This window comes from Eretmochelys imbricata, chromosome 14, assembly GCF_965152235.1.
Source record: "Eretmochelys imbricata isolate rEreImb1 chromosome 14, rEreImb1.hap1, whole genome shotgun sequence".
NCBI lineage: Eukaryota > Metazoa > Chordata > Testudines > Cheloniidae > Eretmochelys > Eretmochelys imbricata.
In genome coordinates, this window is record NC_135585.1 from 291,785 (window position 1) to 306,726 (window position 14,942).

The window sequence follows — 14,942 nt, forward strand, 5'->3', positions numbered from 1 at the left end:
AAGGGACCCTTGGTACAGCCTCTGCCAGGCCTGGTGGCGCTCCAGGAGTAGTAGTGGTGAGATTAGGAATGCTGAACTATTGAGGGACTCACGGGGTAGATGTCAGGGCCAGGGCCAGGCAGAAGAACTAATGTAGAGACTGGGGTAACAGAATTGAGTTGTTTCAGAGTGGCAGCCGTGTTAGTCTGTATTTGCAAAAAGAAAAGGAGTACTTGTGGCACCTTAGAGACTAACCAATTTATTTGAGCATCCGATGAAGTGAGCTGCAACTCACGAAAGCTTATGCTCAAATAAATTGGTTAGTCTCTAAGGTGCCACAAGTACTCCTGTTCTTTTTGAGAATTGAGTTGGAGGCTGGGGGGCAGAATTAATTGGTGGAAGGGGATGTGCAAATGTGGGGGAATGAGAGTTCATGCAATATGGTCCAAAATCACCTGATGCTAATTCTCTCTCACACACACAGGTGTTGGCCAGGGGGCGTTCAAAAATCCAAAACACCAATATTTTTAAAATCGTGAATTTGGGGACTCTGATGTTATTTTTGATGTCTTGAGGTTGGTAATCTGTGATGCTCAGGAAGTCTGAGGAGATGGATAGGAGTGGCCTGTGACCACTCTAAGGGGGACTGCTAGGAGACAGTATACCCTCTGAATTGCACTGGTAGTGTGTCCCATGATCACGAATATGCAGAATCCATCTAAAAAAATTCTGGTTACAAGTAACCTTCATTTTCAGAGTTTGAAGCTAGGGAAGGAGTTATAGTGGGAGCCCTAAGGCCCTAGACCCAGAGACACCTGGGCTCCCTCAGTCCCTCTGCTGTGCTCCCTGACTCCCTTTGGATCAAGAGTTAGGAGCAGGTTGGAAGGAAGCAGGTGGCTGGGGGAGTTACAGCCTATGTTGGTTTTGGGAGAGGTGGAAGGAGGGGGAGGCACCTGGAAGGGAATGAGACTTCAATCTGGCACAGGGCTCCAAAGGAGCACCTGCTTGCAGCGGGCACCCGCCAGGTGTTTATGGGATCCAGGTTGCCCAAGGTAGCAGGCGCTCACTGGCTCTTAATGCTAACAGACGATCAAAAGGAAGCAAGAATTAACAAGCTCCTAGCCATGACACAGGGCTCAGTGAGAGCGAAAGTAGCTCGTCTCACCAGCCTCGTCCCTGCAGCCAGGAGAAGAAGGATGATCATTTTCAAGGAGTAACAGGCACTCTGGGCTCTGCTGCGTGGAGGCTTTAGGTCTCTCTCTAACTCCACTTTTCTCCCCATGGGGAGTACTGATCAGAGCCTTTCCTGGCTGTATACTGGGGCGAGGGGGGCGACGCCATCCCTGGAGCATGTTTCACCGCCCCAGTGCCTGTTTTCAGGTTTGAACTGTAATAACCTCTAGCGATCACACTCTGCCGAGGTGAATGACCTGAAATAAGCCGCAATTCACAAGCGCTTCTTGCATCACAAGCGGCTTCATTTCCTAAACAGAGCCGTCCCCTCCGTGCAGTCACCACATCACCCTATCGCCTAGCAACGCCCCACAGGCCCAGGCACCGCAGGCGGCACCGTTCCCGCCCCCGCAGGGGAGGTCTCGGCCGGGGACTTCGCCTCCGAAACAGCCGCCGTCTACTTTGCAAATGGCAGAGGCCCGTGGCGGGAGAGCTCCCCCGCCGGCGGCTGCTGCCCAGGCCCGCCTCCCCCGCAGGCGCGGGGTGCCCAGCCCGGCCGGCCCCGCGGGGGCCCCGCGAGTAGAAAGCACCAGCCCCGCCCCGTGTGTGCGCGCGACAAGGGGCAGACGCTGGGGGCGCCTTTCCCCGCGCTCGCTCCGAGCTCCTTCGGCCCCAGACAGTGCCGGCTGCAGCCCCTGCGGTCGGCGGGGTGCGGGGGTCTCGGAGCAGCCTGGCCGGGGGGCCGCCTGGCCTGGCCCCGCTCCCAACGCGGCGCGTAGCGCGGGGAGGGAGCAGCCGGGACGGGTTCGTGAAAACCCGCCCGTGCCAATTCGGGTCCGCGGCGGCCTCCTCGCCGGGCCGTGGCCGAGCCCTTCACTCGCGGGGGCGGGGCGGGGGCCGCAGAACAGCCCCCGGGAGCTCGGCGCCTCGGCTTCAGCCCTGTCCCGGCGGCCTGAGGGGAGGTTCCGCTGGGCGGCGCGGGGCCGCCCCCTTTGGAGAGGCTCCTGCGGGCAGGGCTGGCATCGCCCCAGAGCCGGCTCTCGGCGCCCAGCCCCGGCTCTCATTGGACTGCGCCGCGGAGCGAAGCTGTCAGCCCATGTGGCGTGGCCGCCGGAGGTGGCGGCTGCTTAAATAGCGCTGGGAGCCGCTGGGAGGCAGCGACACGAGCACGGAGCAGGCCGGTGCGACAGCCCCGCGTCCCGGCGCCGCCCGCAGCCCGCCGCCCGCGTGCCGCAGCCCACCCCGCACGGCCGCTGAGCAGGGCTCCGGCGGCCCCCCTCGAGACACGGGCCGGCTCCGTGGCAGTGCGCGCTCCGAGGCCGGGCTCCAGCCGCTCTGCCCCGCGCGGGCCCTTCGGTCACCGGCGCCGGGAGCTAGGTAACCGCAGCGGGGTGTCGGGGTCTGGGACGGGGCCGCGTTGGGCCAGCGACCGCGCTGCCTCGGGGGAGAGGACGGGCGAAAGCGCGAGGAGCCCGGGGCTGGAGCGGAAGCGGCCGCCGGGCTCTCTCCGAGCATCGGGGCTCGGGCTGCCCAGACCAGCGAGGGGGCCAGCGCGCCTGAGCCGCCCCTTCCTCGCCCCTGCGGACAAGGGGATCCCGCCGCCACCTCTCGGCGGGTTTGTGGCGGGGCCCGTCCCCTCGTTGGGCTCGGCTCCATCTTGCACCACTGATCACGGGGGAGTCTGTGTTAGAGGCATCAAATGCAGTTATCAGTATATTTAGTGTGTGGCTGTGTTCCTCCGTAAACGTTCCCCAGACCCTTTCGGTAAATAGGATTGTACAAATAGGCGGCTAAACTATTCTTGTCTGAACATAAATTGGAATTTGCCAGCTGTAGATGCCGGTGAAAGGTTTGACTGTAACACGGATCTGATCTCAATCTATAGAGAGAGGCGGTGAAGCGCTGGAGTAGTCCTCTTTGGAGAGTCAGTGGTCATCTTAGAGATAATGTTCTGAATAAACACTGCACTGCCTCCTGCAGTATCCGTCCCTTTCCCCTCCCAAATTAGTTGACTATTCATAGCTAGCTGAGAAGCTTTTACTTATTGAAATGTTCGTACAGTAATACAGTTTAATTTTGTTTAAAGATTTCAAAAAACGTGAAGTAAAATTAAGTGATTAAGTGCATTTGATTATCTATATTCGAAGTGAAGCTTGCTTCAGAGCTTTGATTTTGGAGCTATTCATCAAACGTGAGGTAGCAGCGGGGAAGAGGGGAGATGGAGGCTGAGCCCTTGCTGCATTGTGAATGTTCTGCATCCAGCCATTTTGATATCGGGCAGTGAAGACAGTTACACACGGTAAAGCCTGTTTCACAAGCAGATGCAGAGAAGGAAAACATTTTTTTTTCTTTTTCTCCTTAGCTTTCTCACCCTCGAATAATTAACAACTGTACATGTATTAATACATGCAAAGGGGACTAAGAACAATATATAAATAACATTGATTAAAACAAAAAGAAAAGGAGGACTTGTGACACCTTAGAGACTAACACATTTATTTGAGCATAAGCTGAATGCATCCGATGAAGTGAGCTGTAGCTCACGAAAGCTTATGCTCAAATAAATGTGTTAGTCTCTAAGGTGCCACAAGTCCTCCTTTTTCTTTTTGCGAATACAGACTAACACGGCTGCTACTCTGAAACCAACCTTTGATTAAAACATACTCCCTGGCATATCCTTTGTGGCACTTCAGAGATTTTATTCATTTGGACATTGGAACTGAAATATTTAATTTCTTTTCCGATAGCCAGTATCTACAGGGAAATTTACTTAAAGTTTAGATAAATTTTTTTCCTTTCCATGTAGACTTTTGTGTGGTCTGAAAGTATAGTCTGTCATCTGCCCCACCTAATGGAGTCTTACACCCATCCCCTTTACCCCTTCTCCCCCCCCCCCCCCAATCCTGTAGTTATGTAATTTAGTAGTACTAATTTAGTAGTTATGTAATTCTAGCTATTTAAAACTAGCTGCATGCATGGATAATACTAAAAACAGGAAGAAGATGGGCTTTTTATTGGTGGTTTTAAAGTACCAGAGGTAGGAGTTACAGAAGCCTTAAAGCCAAGAAATTTAGGGACTCCTAGATATCACAAGGTAACATCTGATGTTTGAGATATTATATTATAGGAGGCAGAAGGTCCCTAAAACTCAGCCCGTTTTGTTAATTCAGCCATAACCATTAGCAGATGTATTGGTTCGTCTCTCTTTATTCTAAGAATAATAATGTTGTAAGCAAACCCCTGAGCTGGGTTTACAGAGATCCAGTCAGGTCTTCAGCCTCTCCTTGGAGTTCTAAACTTCTTGGGATATACTGAAAACTAGCAACGCTTCTTCAAGGACTTCAGGAAATGAGACTATCTTACATGAAAGTCAGTGTCCCCAGTAAAGGATTCTGAAAACTCCCACCAAGGGTAGATTTAGCTGAAGGATGTGAGATGATGGCCTCACCTGGAAGGTAAGTGTGCAGGTACACGTTTAAAATGATGTTTATACAGTGCAGTGTTTTTGGGAATTAAATCTGGACGAATTTAGGGAAGCTAGCAGCACTTCCTGATAATCTAGGCATTTACAACACTATAATCATAATGCAGACTCAAAAGCCAGTAGTGAGTATATCCATTCATGATAAAAACACTCAAAATAACAGGTTTCAGAGTAGCAGCCGTGTTAGTCTGTATCCGCAAAAAGAAAAGGAGTACTTGTGCCACCTTAGAGACTAACACATTTATTTGAGCATAAGCTTTCGTGAGCTTCCGATGAATGCATCCGATGAAGTGAGCTGTAGCTCACGAAAGCTTATGCTCAAATAAATATGTTAGTCTCTAAGGTGCCACAAGTACTCCTTTTTCTTTTTACACTCAGAATAGTTTTGTTTTGTTTTTTTTCTTTTAAGTTATGGAAGCACCGTGTAGTTTTTTCCATGTTTTATCAAGCAATTGAAGGCATTCTTCCTAAGAAAAGGAACAAATCCAGTCTCAACAGAGACAATAAAAATTCTGTGCAGTATTAGATTTAGCAATAACAAATCCAGTTTAACAGTGTCTGAGAAACTGAACACTAGCTAAAATAGCCCAAATACAAGTACACCTTGATTTTTAGTTTTGCTGTCTTTTACAAAGATCTTTGAGAGGTAGGCTTTTTTAAAAAAAAAAAAAAACTTTTCTACAATTGAAGTTCTAGGGAAATAAATTTTAGAAATGGGATCATATATTTATTTAAAATCAAATATTGGAAAATCTGGGTTTGTATGTAGTAAAACTTGGAAGTAAAAGCAAATCTTTTGCTAATATCCCTAATGAAGTAAACTTTGGCAAAGTCACAGAGAAAATGCCACTTGTATATAGGAATCAATTCTCTACAGATTCCTATAGGAACTCCCATTGCTGCCAGTGCACCTGCCACTGATGGAATGGGAAATAGAGGAATTCATCTAGTTTTTATGTCTTTGGAGTTACACAAACTTGGCTATGAAAAGGATTATTTGTAAGGCCCTGCTCCTGCAACTGGTTCATGCAGGAGCATCCTCACTGAAGATAATGAAACTCCAATTTGGTGCAGGGGTCTGTGAGTCAATGGCAGGATCAGGGTCTTAATTTTGATGGGCTTGATCCATATAATCAGACCATAGATTACAGCTACTTTGACAGATCCCATTTTGAATGTGTATAAAAGATAGTGCATCAGGCAGAACAAGGGATTTCTGCAGTGGATTCTGTGTGCTTCCCCAGGAGACTAGCTCTGCAAGGAGTATCCCATCAAGTTTGGAAGGCCATTGAAATGCCATCTGGAGGCTTTGTAGGGGCTTCCCTCTCCCTTCACTGTACCCAAGAGGGATAATAGAACCATTAAATGAGGGTTTCCCACTGTAGCTGTATGTGGAGTGGGGAGAGCTCAGGCATCCAAGTAAGGGCTTTCTTTCACTTCCTTAAATAGCATAATAAGCTCAGTGGTCATACAAATGCATAATGCATTCTTGTAGAGAGAAACAGATTAAATGGGACTAGTGAAAAATAGACACACAGGTGCTAAACATGGAGCAAAGTAATGATTAACATTTAGTGATGAATTGGGAAGAGGTGCTAAGTGAGAGAGGTTCTTATAAGGGTCTGTTCTAGATCCAGAAGAGCTTGGTATCTTCATTTGTAACTGAGCATGTTAGTAACACTTGGCCAGTAACTAGCAGGGATCAAATACATGGAGAACAAGATTAAAATATAGTATGAACTTGATATATTTGAGAAAAGGACTGAAATCAATAAAACAACTGCATAGAGATTAATACGGGAAGCAAATAACCAAAGTACAAATATGAAATGATAAAATAGTGTGTACTAGTCAGTAATACCAAGAAAAAATGGTTGGTTATTATGGATGACAAGCTGAATGAGTCAGCAATACAACACTGATGCAAAAAAAATTGTGTAAATCAAGTGAGATGGTAATTCTCATCAGTGGTGAGGCTTCTATTGGACAACTGTTCAGATGAGAGTAGTGCTTTTCTAAAAATAACGGGCTGTTTGAGAAGAGTTTAGAGTAACAATGTCAGGGTCAGAGTAAAGTATGCCAAAATGTCAAAGATTGACAAAGTATGTTACGCTCACGTCTTCTAGACACCTCTTCATTGGAACAAAAGGACTGAACAAAAAGTCATAGATTTAAGATGGAAGGCGGGGAAATTAGACCCATCAAGATGGCATTAACAAACCTGAGAAACTGCCTAATCGTATTTGTCACCCTTGTTCTTCCCTCATCTTCCCATATTTAATTTGTTGTCTTCACTTATTATGTTTAATCTAAAGGTAAGTACAGCATTGAGGTGGGGGGAATGCACGAGGTATTCCCCCCCTATTTTACTATCCTATGTGTCCCTTAATGTAGCTGTAGAACTAATGCATTCTCATTCCTGGCCTCTGCCCCACTCTAAACTTTTTAAATGTGGATGCACCACTTTATCCAAATTAGACTGCAAATGCTTTGGGGCAACTTGTTGTGTAAATTGCCATACATAACTATGGTGCCGTATTAATAACGTTGGGAAACTTTTCAGAACAGTAGAGTGATGGAACAAGGTGCCAAGGAAGGTTCAGAATGAGCCGTAACTGGATATAGAGGGGCATCCAAGCTAGCCTTGACTATTGGGGATGCTTTAGAGTTAATGAGATCCTTTCCAAAGCAAAATATTCTGACTCTGCATCTTGAGGTGGCTCACTTAGTTGTCTCTTCTGGGTTTGTTTGTCTTTCTGGTATGGGCCTCTTCCTTTCACCTTGTCTATCTGTGCTATAGAGTATTCAGAGAGGGATTTCCCAACCTTAGGCAGATGCTGCTCACTCTGTTGCTGAGTTTCCCCAGCATTGGCTTCTCTTTCACTCATTTGGGTTTTCTGTGATTTCCAGTCCACCAGCACTGCTGATTTCTTGTCTTCTCTCAGATCTCTCCTCCCTGTCCTGTCTTCCATTGAGATGGTTGTTGATTTTTCTCCATGGTTCACTCTGCTCCACATTTAATTCTTTCCCCCCATTCTTCCATTGCATTGTCCACCCTGCCATCCCTTAGCCTTTGCTTATCACTAACATCCACTTCCTCTGCTCCTACTCTTGCACTGCAAATAGTCTCTGGTGGAAACCCTGTGACCAGCCGACTTCCTCCACAACCAGTCTGTTCTTTCCTCCTTCAGTTCTGCCATCTTCTGAGCTAAAGAGCTCTACTTCTCCAATGTAATTGAACCCTATGCCTTTGATCCCAGCTGCTCTTTTGCCTCCTAACACTCCTCAAACCCTTCCTACCTCTTGCCTCCACTTCTCACTCTGCATGGAATCTCACTGGCTGCCTCCAAGCAAAGATTGACAAAATACAGTGGTGCTTCCCCCTCCCTTCCTACAAATCTCTTCCCCCTCCCCCTTCACAAGTGCAGAAGCTTTTCCTCTGCTCTCCTCATCTAACTCCTTCACTTGCCCCAGTGACCCCATATTTTGACCTCCATCACGCCCACTGTCCTCTGGCTCTCTCCCCTCACAATACAAACATGCTCTACTCTCTCTCCCATCTTAAAAAAAACTAACCCTTGACCCTATTTTCCTCTTTAACTACCACTCCTTCTCCCTTTCATCTCTAACTTCATTGAACCTGCTCTCTGCAGTGCTGCTCCTCCAGTTCCATCCTAAACTCTCTACAATCCAGCTTCCGCCCCTTGCACACCACTGAAACTGCTCTTGCCAAAATCTCTAATGATCTCTTTCTAGACAAAGCTCAGAACCACTACTCCATCCTCATCCTCCTTGATCTGTCAGCCACTTTTGATACAATCCATCACACTCTTCTTATTGAAATCTTGTCGTCTCTTGGCTTCTACAACTCTGTTCTCTCCTGGTTCACCTAGTACCCCTCTCTAATGACTCCTTTGGAGGATTCTCCTAATCCCTCCTCTTGGCTCCACAACTTTCTGTGGGGGTTACACAGGGCTCTGTCCTTTGTCTCCTTTTTGCTCCCTCTACACCTTGGTCTGGGTAACCTCATCCACAGATTCAACTAGCAACTCTGTTCAGACAGTTTGCAAATCTAGCTCTCTACTCCATACTTGTCTCCTTCTGACTAAATTAAAATTTTGACCTGTCTCTCTGATATCTCCTCATGCATGTCTAGCTGACAGGTCAGTCTCAACGTGGCCAAAACAGGGGTCTAGAGGCCTCCCCCTCCTTTTTCAATCACTGGACAACACCACCGTCTGGCCTGTCCCTTCTGGCCCATAATCTGGGTGTCCTCTTTGACTCAGAGCTCTTTCTAGGTTCTCACATCCAGACTGTTTCCAAAGCTTGAAGCTTTCTGTGTCACATCTAAGATATGGCCTTTCCTACTGCAACATCCTTTTCTCTGACCTTGACAAATGCAATTTTGCCCCACGCATATCCATTCATAATGCTGCTACAAAGATTTGACCATGTCTCTTTGCATCCCCATGCTCTCCTCTGTTGCATCAAACATAAGCTGGTTATCTTCATGTTCAAGGCCCTTCATGGCCTAGCCCTGCCTATCATTTCATTCACTATTGAGATGTCATCTCCTGCCTCCAATGGGTCAGGGATGCCAGCCAGCTTTTGTGACTGGTTAAATTTTCAAACAAACCCCTTTGTGCTTTCTCTCTCAGTGCCACTCACGCCTAGGAGGAGCTCTCTGTCAGTGTTTCCAAAGTTACTTTATCCTCCTGAAAAGTCTTTTTCCTTGATGCCAGCGAAAAAATGGATGATGATGATTGGGCTGCTAATGGCTGAGACCACTAGATCTATCACACTGAGTGTCCTTTTTTTGGTACTTCCCTGTCTATCTGTAGTTTCTTATGTTTATACTTAAGTTGTAAACTCTCTGGGGAAGGGTCGGTCTCTTTGTTCTGTGTTTGTACGGTGCCTACCACAGTGGGGTCCTCGTTCTTGACTAGAGCTCTTAAGCACTGTGGTAATACAAATAATAAAACTGACTTGCTAGGTTTTGTGAATGGAAATAATGAAAAATCTCTTGTTGAACATAATTCATTGGCATATTGTCACTGGCTTTTCTCATAAAGGGCATGATACAATGCCTACTGAATTGGGAATCCCAACTCCCTCATTACATGATCAATTAATTTGTAGTAGTGTTTTCCAGGGAAGCAGTGGAATTTCCGTTGACCGAGGCATTTTACAGTAGGCTGGAAAGTTGAAAATGTCTGGTTAGGAGCAGTTCTGATTTTTCTCCCAGAGGGGTTGGACTTGATAAGCTAATAAGCCAGTTCCATTTCTGTGGGTAAGATCTGTGCTTTGGTTACACAAATATAAGTCTGGAGTAACTTTACTGACCTCTGTGGAGTTACTGCTGACTTATGCTCATGTAAATGAGATCTGAATATGTCCGTGTGATGATGTTTGTGTGTTTGGCCAGGCATCATCAAAAACCCTGCAACCAAGAGGGCTGAGCTTTTTGTAGGAGATTAATGCTCTCTGCATCTGCTGATCAATTCCAGGATCTGCTCTAAAATAGTGTACCTATCTACAAGATTGCTTCCAGTTATTTGGAAAGTGCAGTTCTGTCTGGGCAACAGAATAAAGTGCCTGGAGAGAAGAGAAACCCATTTGAATGGCTTTGCTCAGAAGCATCAATTTCACAAAACCAGTTTGCTTAGAGGTGTCAATTTTGTAAGAGTTTCTGAAATAGTTGGCAAAGGTGTCCAAAAAATTCTGAATCAAAGGCCTTTCTGAGCTGTGTTCATATATATACCATCTTTCTGTCAATGAGGAGAAAGCGTCATCAGCAAAACCAGAATTCTCTGCTTTTTTCATAGAGAACTTCTTGGATTTCAGTCTTATTTAAAATAAGAAAACAACTCCAGGTGCAGTAATAATAGGCAAGTGCAAGTGAACAAAAATGACTTTTGCCATACTGGGCAACTATTGGCACTATAACCATGGAAAGGGTGATCAAGAACCAACACTACTGGATGGGATCTTCTTAAGTGTTCTAGGAGCACACATCCCCTTGAGATTCAAGGTTTGGTTTTCAGTGGCCTTTGTGCTTCTAAGTCATTAGGTGTGGTGGTGTTTTTTTTTTGAAAATCCCACCCATTGACCCTACAGTGTATTTGTCTATAGCTATTAGTTAAATTGTTTTAAGTAGAGTTCACAGCCTTCAAGTACCTAATCTCCTGAATCCGTCTATTCCCTTAACTTCAAGGCTGACCATCCTTTCTGTCTATTAGAAGCTGTCCGGGGTGGGGGGGGAAGCTCCTCCTTCTCTAATTTCATGTTACTACTTCAGATCAGCCTGCTAACTCCCTGTTTCTGGAGATGGGTTTTGAGCCCATTACCTAGTTATTAATAGTGCGTTGACAGTTTTTAACATATAATTGCACCTAAAACCTATGTTGACTGTGTCAAATACGCAGTCGGATTCCTCAGTATGATCTGTGTAGAAATACTTCATTGGTGCTCCATTCAAGCACAGCAGTCAGCTTGCACGGATCACATCCCATTTCAGGATCAGGGCCGTGGATTGTAAGCTGCGTGCGATAGGAACCGTGTCTTCGTCAGTTTGCACACCTTGAAGCATGCTGGTAGCATTCAATAAATGACTCTTCAAAAGGGAGGGGGTATTTTCCTATCCCCGGATTGTGGCCTAGGAAGTAGAGATCATCAGAGCCTCTTAGTGTCTGTTGGGCAGGGAGGGAGGTAATTTTTATGTATGTATTTTTTTCTTCTTTTTGCAAATCCTGCTCTTATTTGCTTGAGAGGAGCAGTGTGCCCCCCCCCCCTTTTTTTTGTTTTTTTTTTTTTTTTTTTGTACCTATGGACTCCATAGACCATTCCAATGTAGGGGAGGATCTAACTTCTTACAGTGTATATTTGGGTACTGCCTCCTCCCTTCCTCAGCATGTTGGGCAACACAATGTGTTCTTTGCATAAATGTTCACTCAGCTAGTTGATTTGTGGATCTGACTTTTGTAAATTCCTTTTCCAGAGAGAACTTAGGAGATGGAGGACGTGGTGATTGCAGGCATGGCAGGAAAGCTGCCAGAATCAGAGAATATGCAAGAGTTCTGGGAGAATTTATTCAATGGAGTGGACATGGTCACAGAAGATGATCGGAGGTGGAAGCCAGGTGAGCCCTGAGATTGTCTGCACTTGGGGTCTGAGCTCTCCAGATGAGCTCAAGTGTTCAAGGAAAAGAGCCCTCATAAGCAGGAAAACCCTGCCAGAGTTTGAGCTCATTTCTGATGTCCCTGAATTTCATGGCTTTTATCTCCTGCTTTTATAAGATTCCAACCTATATCCACTCTATTGTGGCCTGTGTCAGAGTGATAACCAAATAAACTTCATGGTGCTGCCTTACAGAAGAAAGTATTTTAGCAGTGCAGTTTCAACACTCATGCACCAGCAATGGTGTCTAGCTGCTATTAGCATCAGGCAGCAATGAGACTGACACCGCTGTTTGCTGGGTATTGGATGGGATCTCTGTGGGATTTGGGAGTAGCAAGATCACCTCAGTCTTTTGACTTATATCCTTGTTATAATGTTCTTGGCTGTCTGGTTGTCCACTGAAAACCCTTTTTCTAACTGAATGGATATGTACATGCCAGACACAACTGAAAGCTCTTGATCTGCAGATGTGGAAAGTGGCTTCTGTGTTTCTATCTGGTGATGAACTGGCACTACTCATGAGACACAAACTGTGTTGCAAAAGCTGCTTGTTTATTTGGCAAAACTTGCCAGAGCATGAGTTTGCTTAGCAAAGCCAGAAATAGCAGCCAGTGGGGTTTAGTATGGAGAAGTTTCATCAGGAACTTTACTCTTCTTACAATTATTCTTAAAAGGGTACTGAGGAGGTGGGAAAAGTAGATACCTTGTCAATCTGGTGCTGAAATGTAGAAATAGGGCATGCCAGTTGTAGGTATTCTGAACGTCATGTGATTCCAGATTACACCTTGTCATACGATGGTCTCCTACCTAGTAAACACATTTTACATTGAAGTTGTCTTTAGTTAAATGTTTTTTCTCTTCAGGACTTTATGGGCTGCCCAGGAGAAATGGGAAACTCAAGGACATCAGCAAATTTGATGCCTCTTTTTTTGGGGTTCACCCCAAACAAGCTCACACAATGGACCCTCAGCTCCGCTTACTATTGGAAGCGTCTTATGAAGCCATTTTGGATGGAGGTAAGCAGCTGAACAACTGAATAGGTAAAACTGGATTTTAGTGTGTCTGAGATTTTGAAGAGAGTCTTGCACATGTCTAAGTAGAACTTTCATATAGAGTCTGAGAATTCTAGGGCTTTGACAGTAGAGAGAAGAGACCTGAGAACCGGTACAGGTAATACTTCAAAACTAAGTTCTCTTCCCTGGGGTCAGGTTTAGGAAATATCTCTAAAATGGATAGAAATGTCTGTCTGGGGTCCACGTGGAGCAGCTTAATGCTTCTCTAATGCTTGAACTGCCATGTTCTCTTGATCGCAGTTTGCTGAACCCTCTGCATCCAGAAAAATTTTCCCATTGCCCTACTTCCATTATATTCTGCTAAAATGGAGATGTTAGAGTTTCTAGGGTAGCGAAGATGATTGGGGGTGGGGAAGGGAAGGAGGAATTAATATTAATCCTCATTAAAAGTTCCAAAAGAATGGCAGAATGTACAGTGATATGTTCGTGGGTATCTGCTTAGTCCAGAGAAAATATGTGGAATTGGATTCAACTTCCATAATTCTCTTACTCAGGAAATTAGTTCTCAAAAATTGTTGCCTTCCCTTGTTCCATCCCTGCCAGTATCTGGAACCTTTAGAAATTTTAATGATATCTATTCTTTTAAAAAAGCTTTTTCTCTAAAATTGAATGGATTTAGTGTTTTGAAAATGATTCCCAGTGTGACACAGCCAGGAACAGTCCTTGAGACACCAGAAACTTTCCACCTGTATCTGCGGATACAGACTAACACGGCTGCTACTCTGAAACCTTTCCACCTACAGCTCTTATTATTTATTTGTATTAACACTATGCCTAAGAGCTCCAATTATGGTCCAGGACCCCATTGTGCTAGGTGCTGTACAAACACAACAAAAAGATGGTCCCTGTCCAGAGAGCTGACAAGACAACAGATGGATACAGACAGACTACAGGGGAACAATGAGACATTACTGGTCGTCGTTATAGGCATTGGTCTCTGCACACCAGCAGCCCAAATGTTGTCCGTTTATGTTGTAGATTTCACAAACAAGAGAATTATAAGGAGGACAATGAGTTAGTTTTGTGGGTATTTACAGGCAGCTCCTCCCAAACATGAGTGGCAGCATGAGAGAAAGCATGAAGGTGCCTGTTTGAAAATGTAACAAGTGGGTGATTGAGGCTGGCACCATAGGCCCAGCAGAAGAGGAGTTGGCCTTTCACTGTCAAGGCCCTTCCTGGCCTCAGTATTGAAGGAGAAAAGTAGGAGAGGAGGTGAAAGAAGGCATCTGGTTGCTCCGTCAGTGCACCTCATTCTGCAGGACTCCTGGTTCTATGTTATCAAAAGGTTTTATTTCTGTTTGTTGAGTCAAGACTTGAGGATTCTGCCATGTATGTTCTGTGGCTCTCTAGAACACTTGCAGATGTCTTGTAAAATATTAACATCTTTTTAAGGCCTTAAAGATGTTTTTGTTTTTATTTTCCTTGCTAGTGATTAGGTGTCTTTCTCCCTTTTTAAAACAACTGTACTTCAAATCCCCACACACTCTGGCCCTTTCCTTCCTTACCCTTCAACCACATACATGTTTCAGCTCTTGTTCTCTGGGACTTACTTTTAGCCTCTTTAAGCCCTGGTCTACACTAGGACTTTAGGTCGAATTTAGCAGCATTAAATCGATGTAAACCTGCACCCGTCCACACGATGAAGCCCTTTATTTCGACTTAAAGGGCTCTTAAAATCGATTTCCTTACTCCACCCCTGACAAGTGGATTAGCGCTTAAATCGGCCTTGCTGGCTCGAATTTGGGGTACTGTGGACACAATTCGACGGTATTGGCCTCCGGGAGATATCCCAGAGTGCTCCATTGTGACCGCTCTGTACAGCACTCTCAACTCAGATGCACGATTGTTTGCCGTTGCTCTGACGCAGGGAGGGGCGACTGAGGACACGGCTTACAGGGTTGGCTTCAGGGAGCTAAAATCAACAAAGGGGGTGGCTTTACATCAAGGAGTATTTCAGGCAGGACTTCACGGAGGATTCCAATAAGAAATGGTGCACCTAAGTTACTGTTCTTATTGGAACAAGGAGGTTAGTCTGGCCTCTGATTGATACATGGCTA

At 45.6% G+C, this 14,942-nt stretch overlaps 1 protein-coding gene across 1 annotated transcript in view; it reads left to right on the forward strand.

Moving 5' to 3' along the window:
• The first annotated feature begins 2,310 nt into the window (after nucleotides 1-2,310).
• FASN (fatty acid synthase) overlaps nucleotides 2,311-14,942 on the forward strand; it is an 86,884-nt gene continuing 74,252 nt past the window's right edge. The window contains exons 1-3 of the mRNA XM_077833001.1: nucleotides 2,311-2,529; nucleotides 11,634-11,774; nucleotides 12,676-12,828. Coding sequence (XP_077689127.1) covers nucleotides 11,648-11,774; nucleotides 12,676-12,828 — 280 coding nt within the window. The 5' untranslated portion in view covers nucleotides 2,311-2,529; nucleotides 11,634-11,647. The remainder of the gene's footprint in view (nucleotides 2,530-11,633; nucleotides 11,775-12,675; nucleotides 12,829-14,942) is intronic.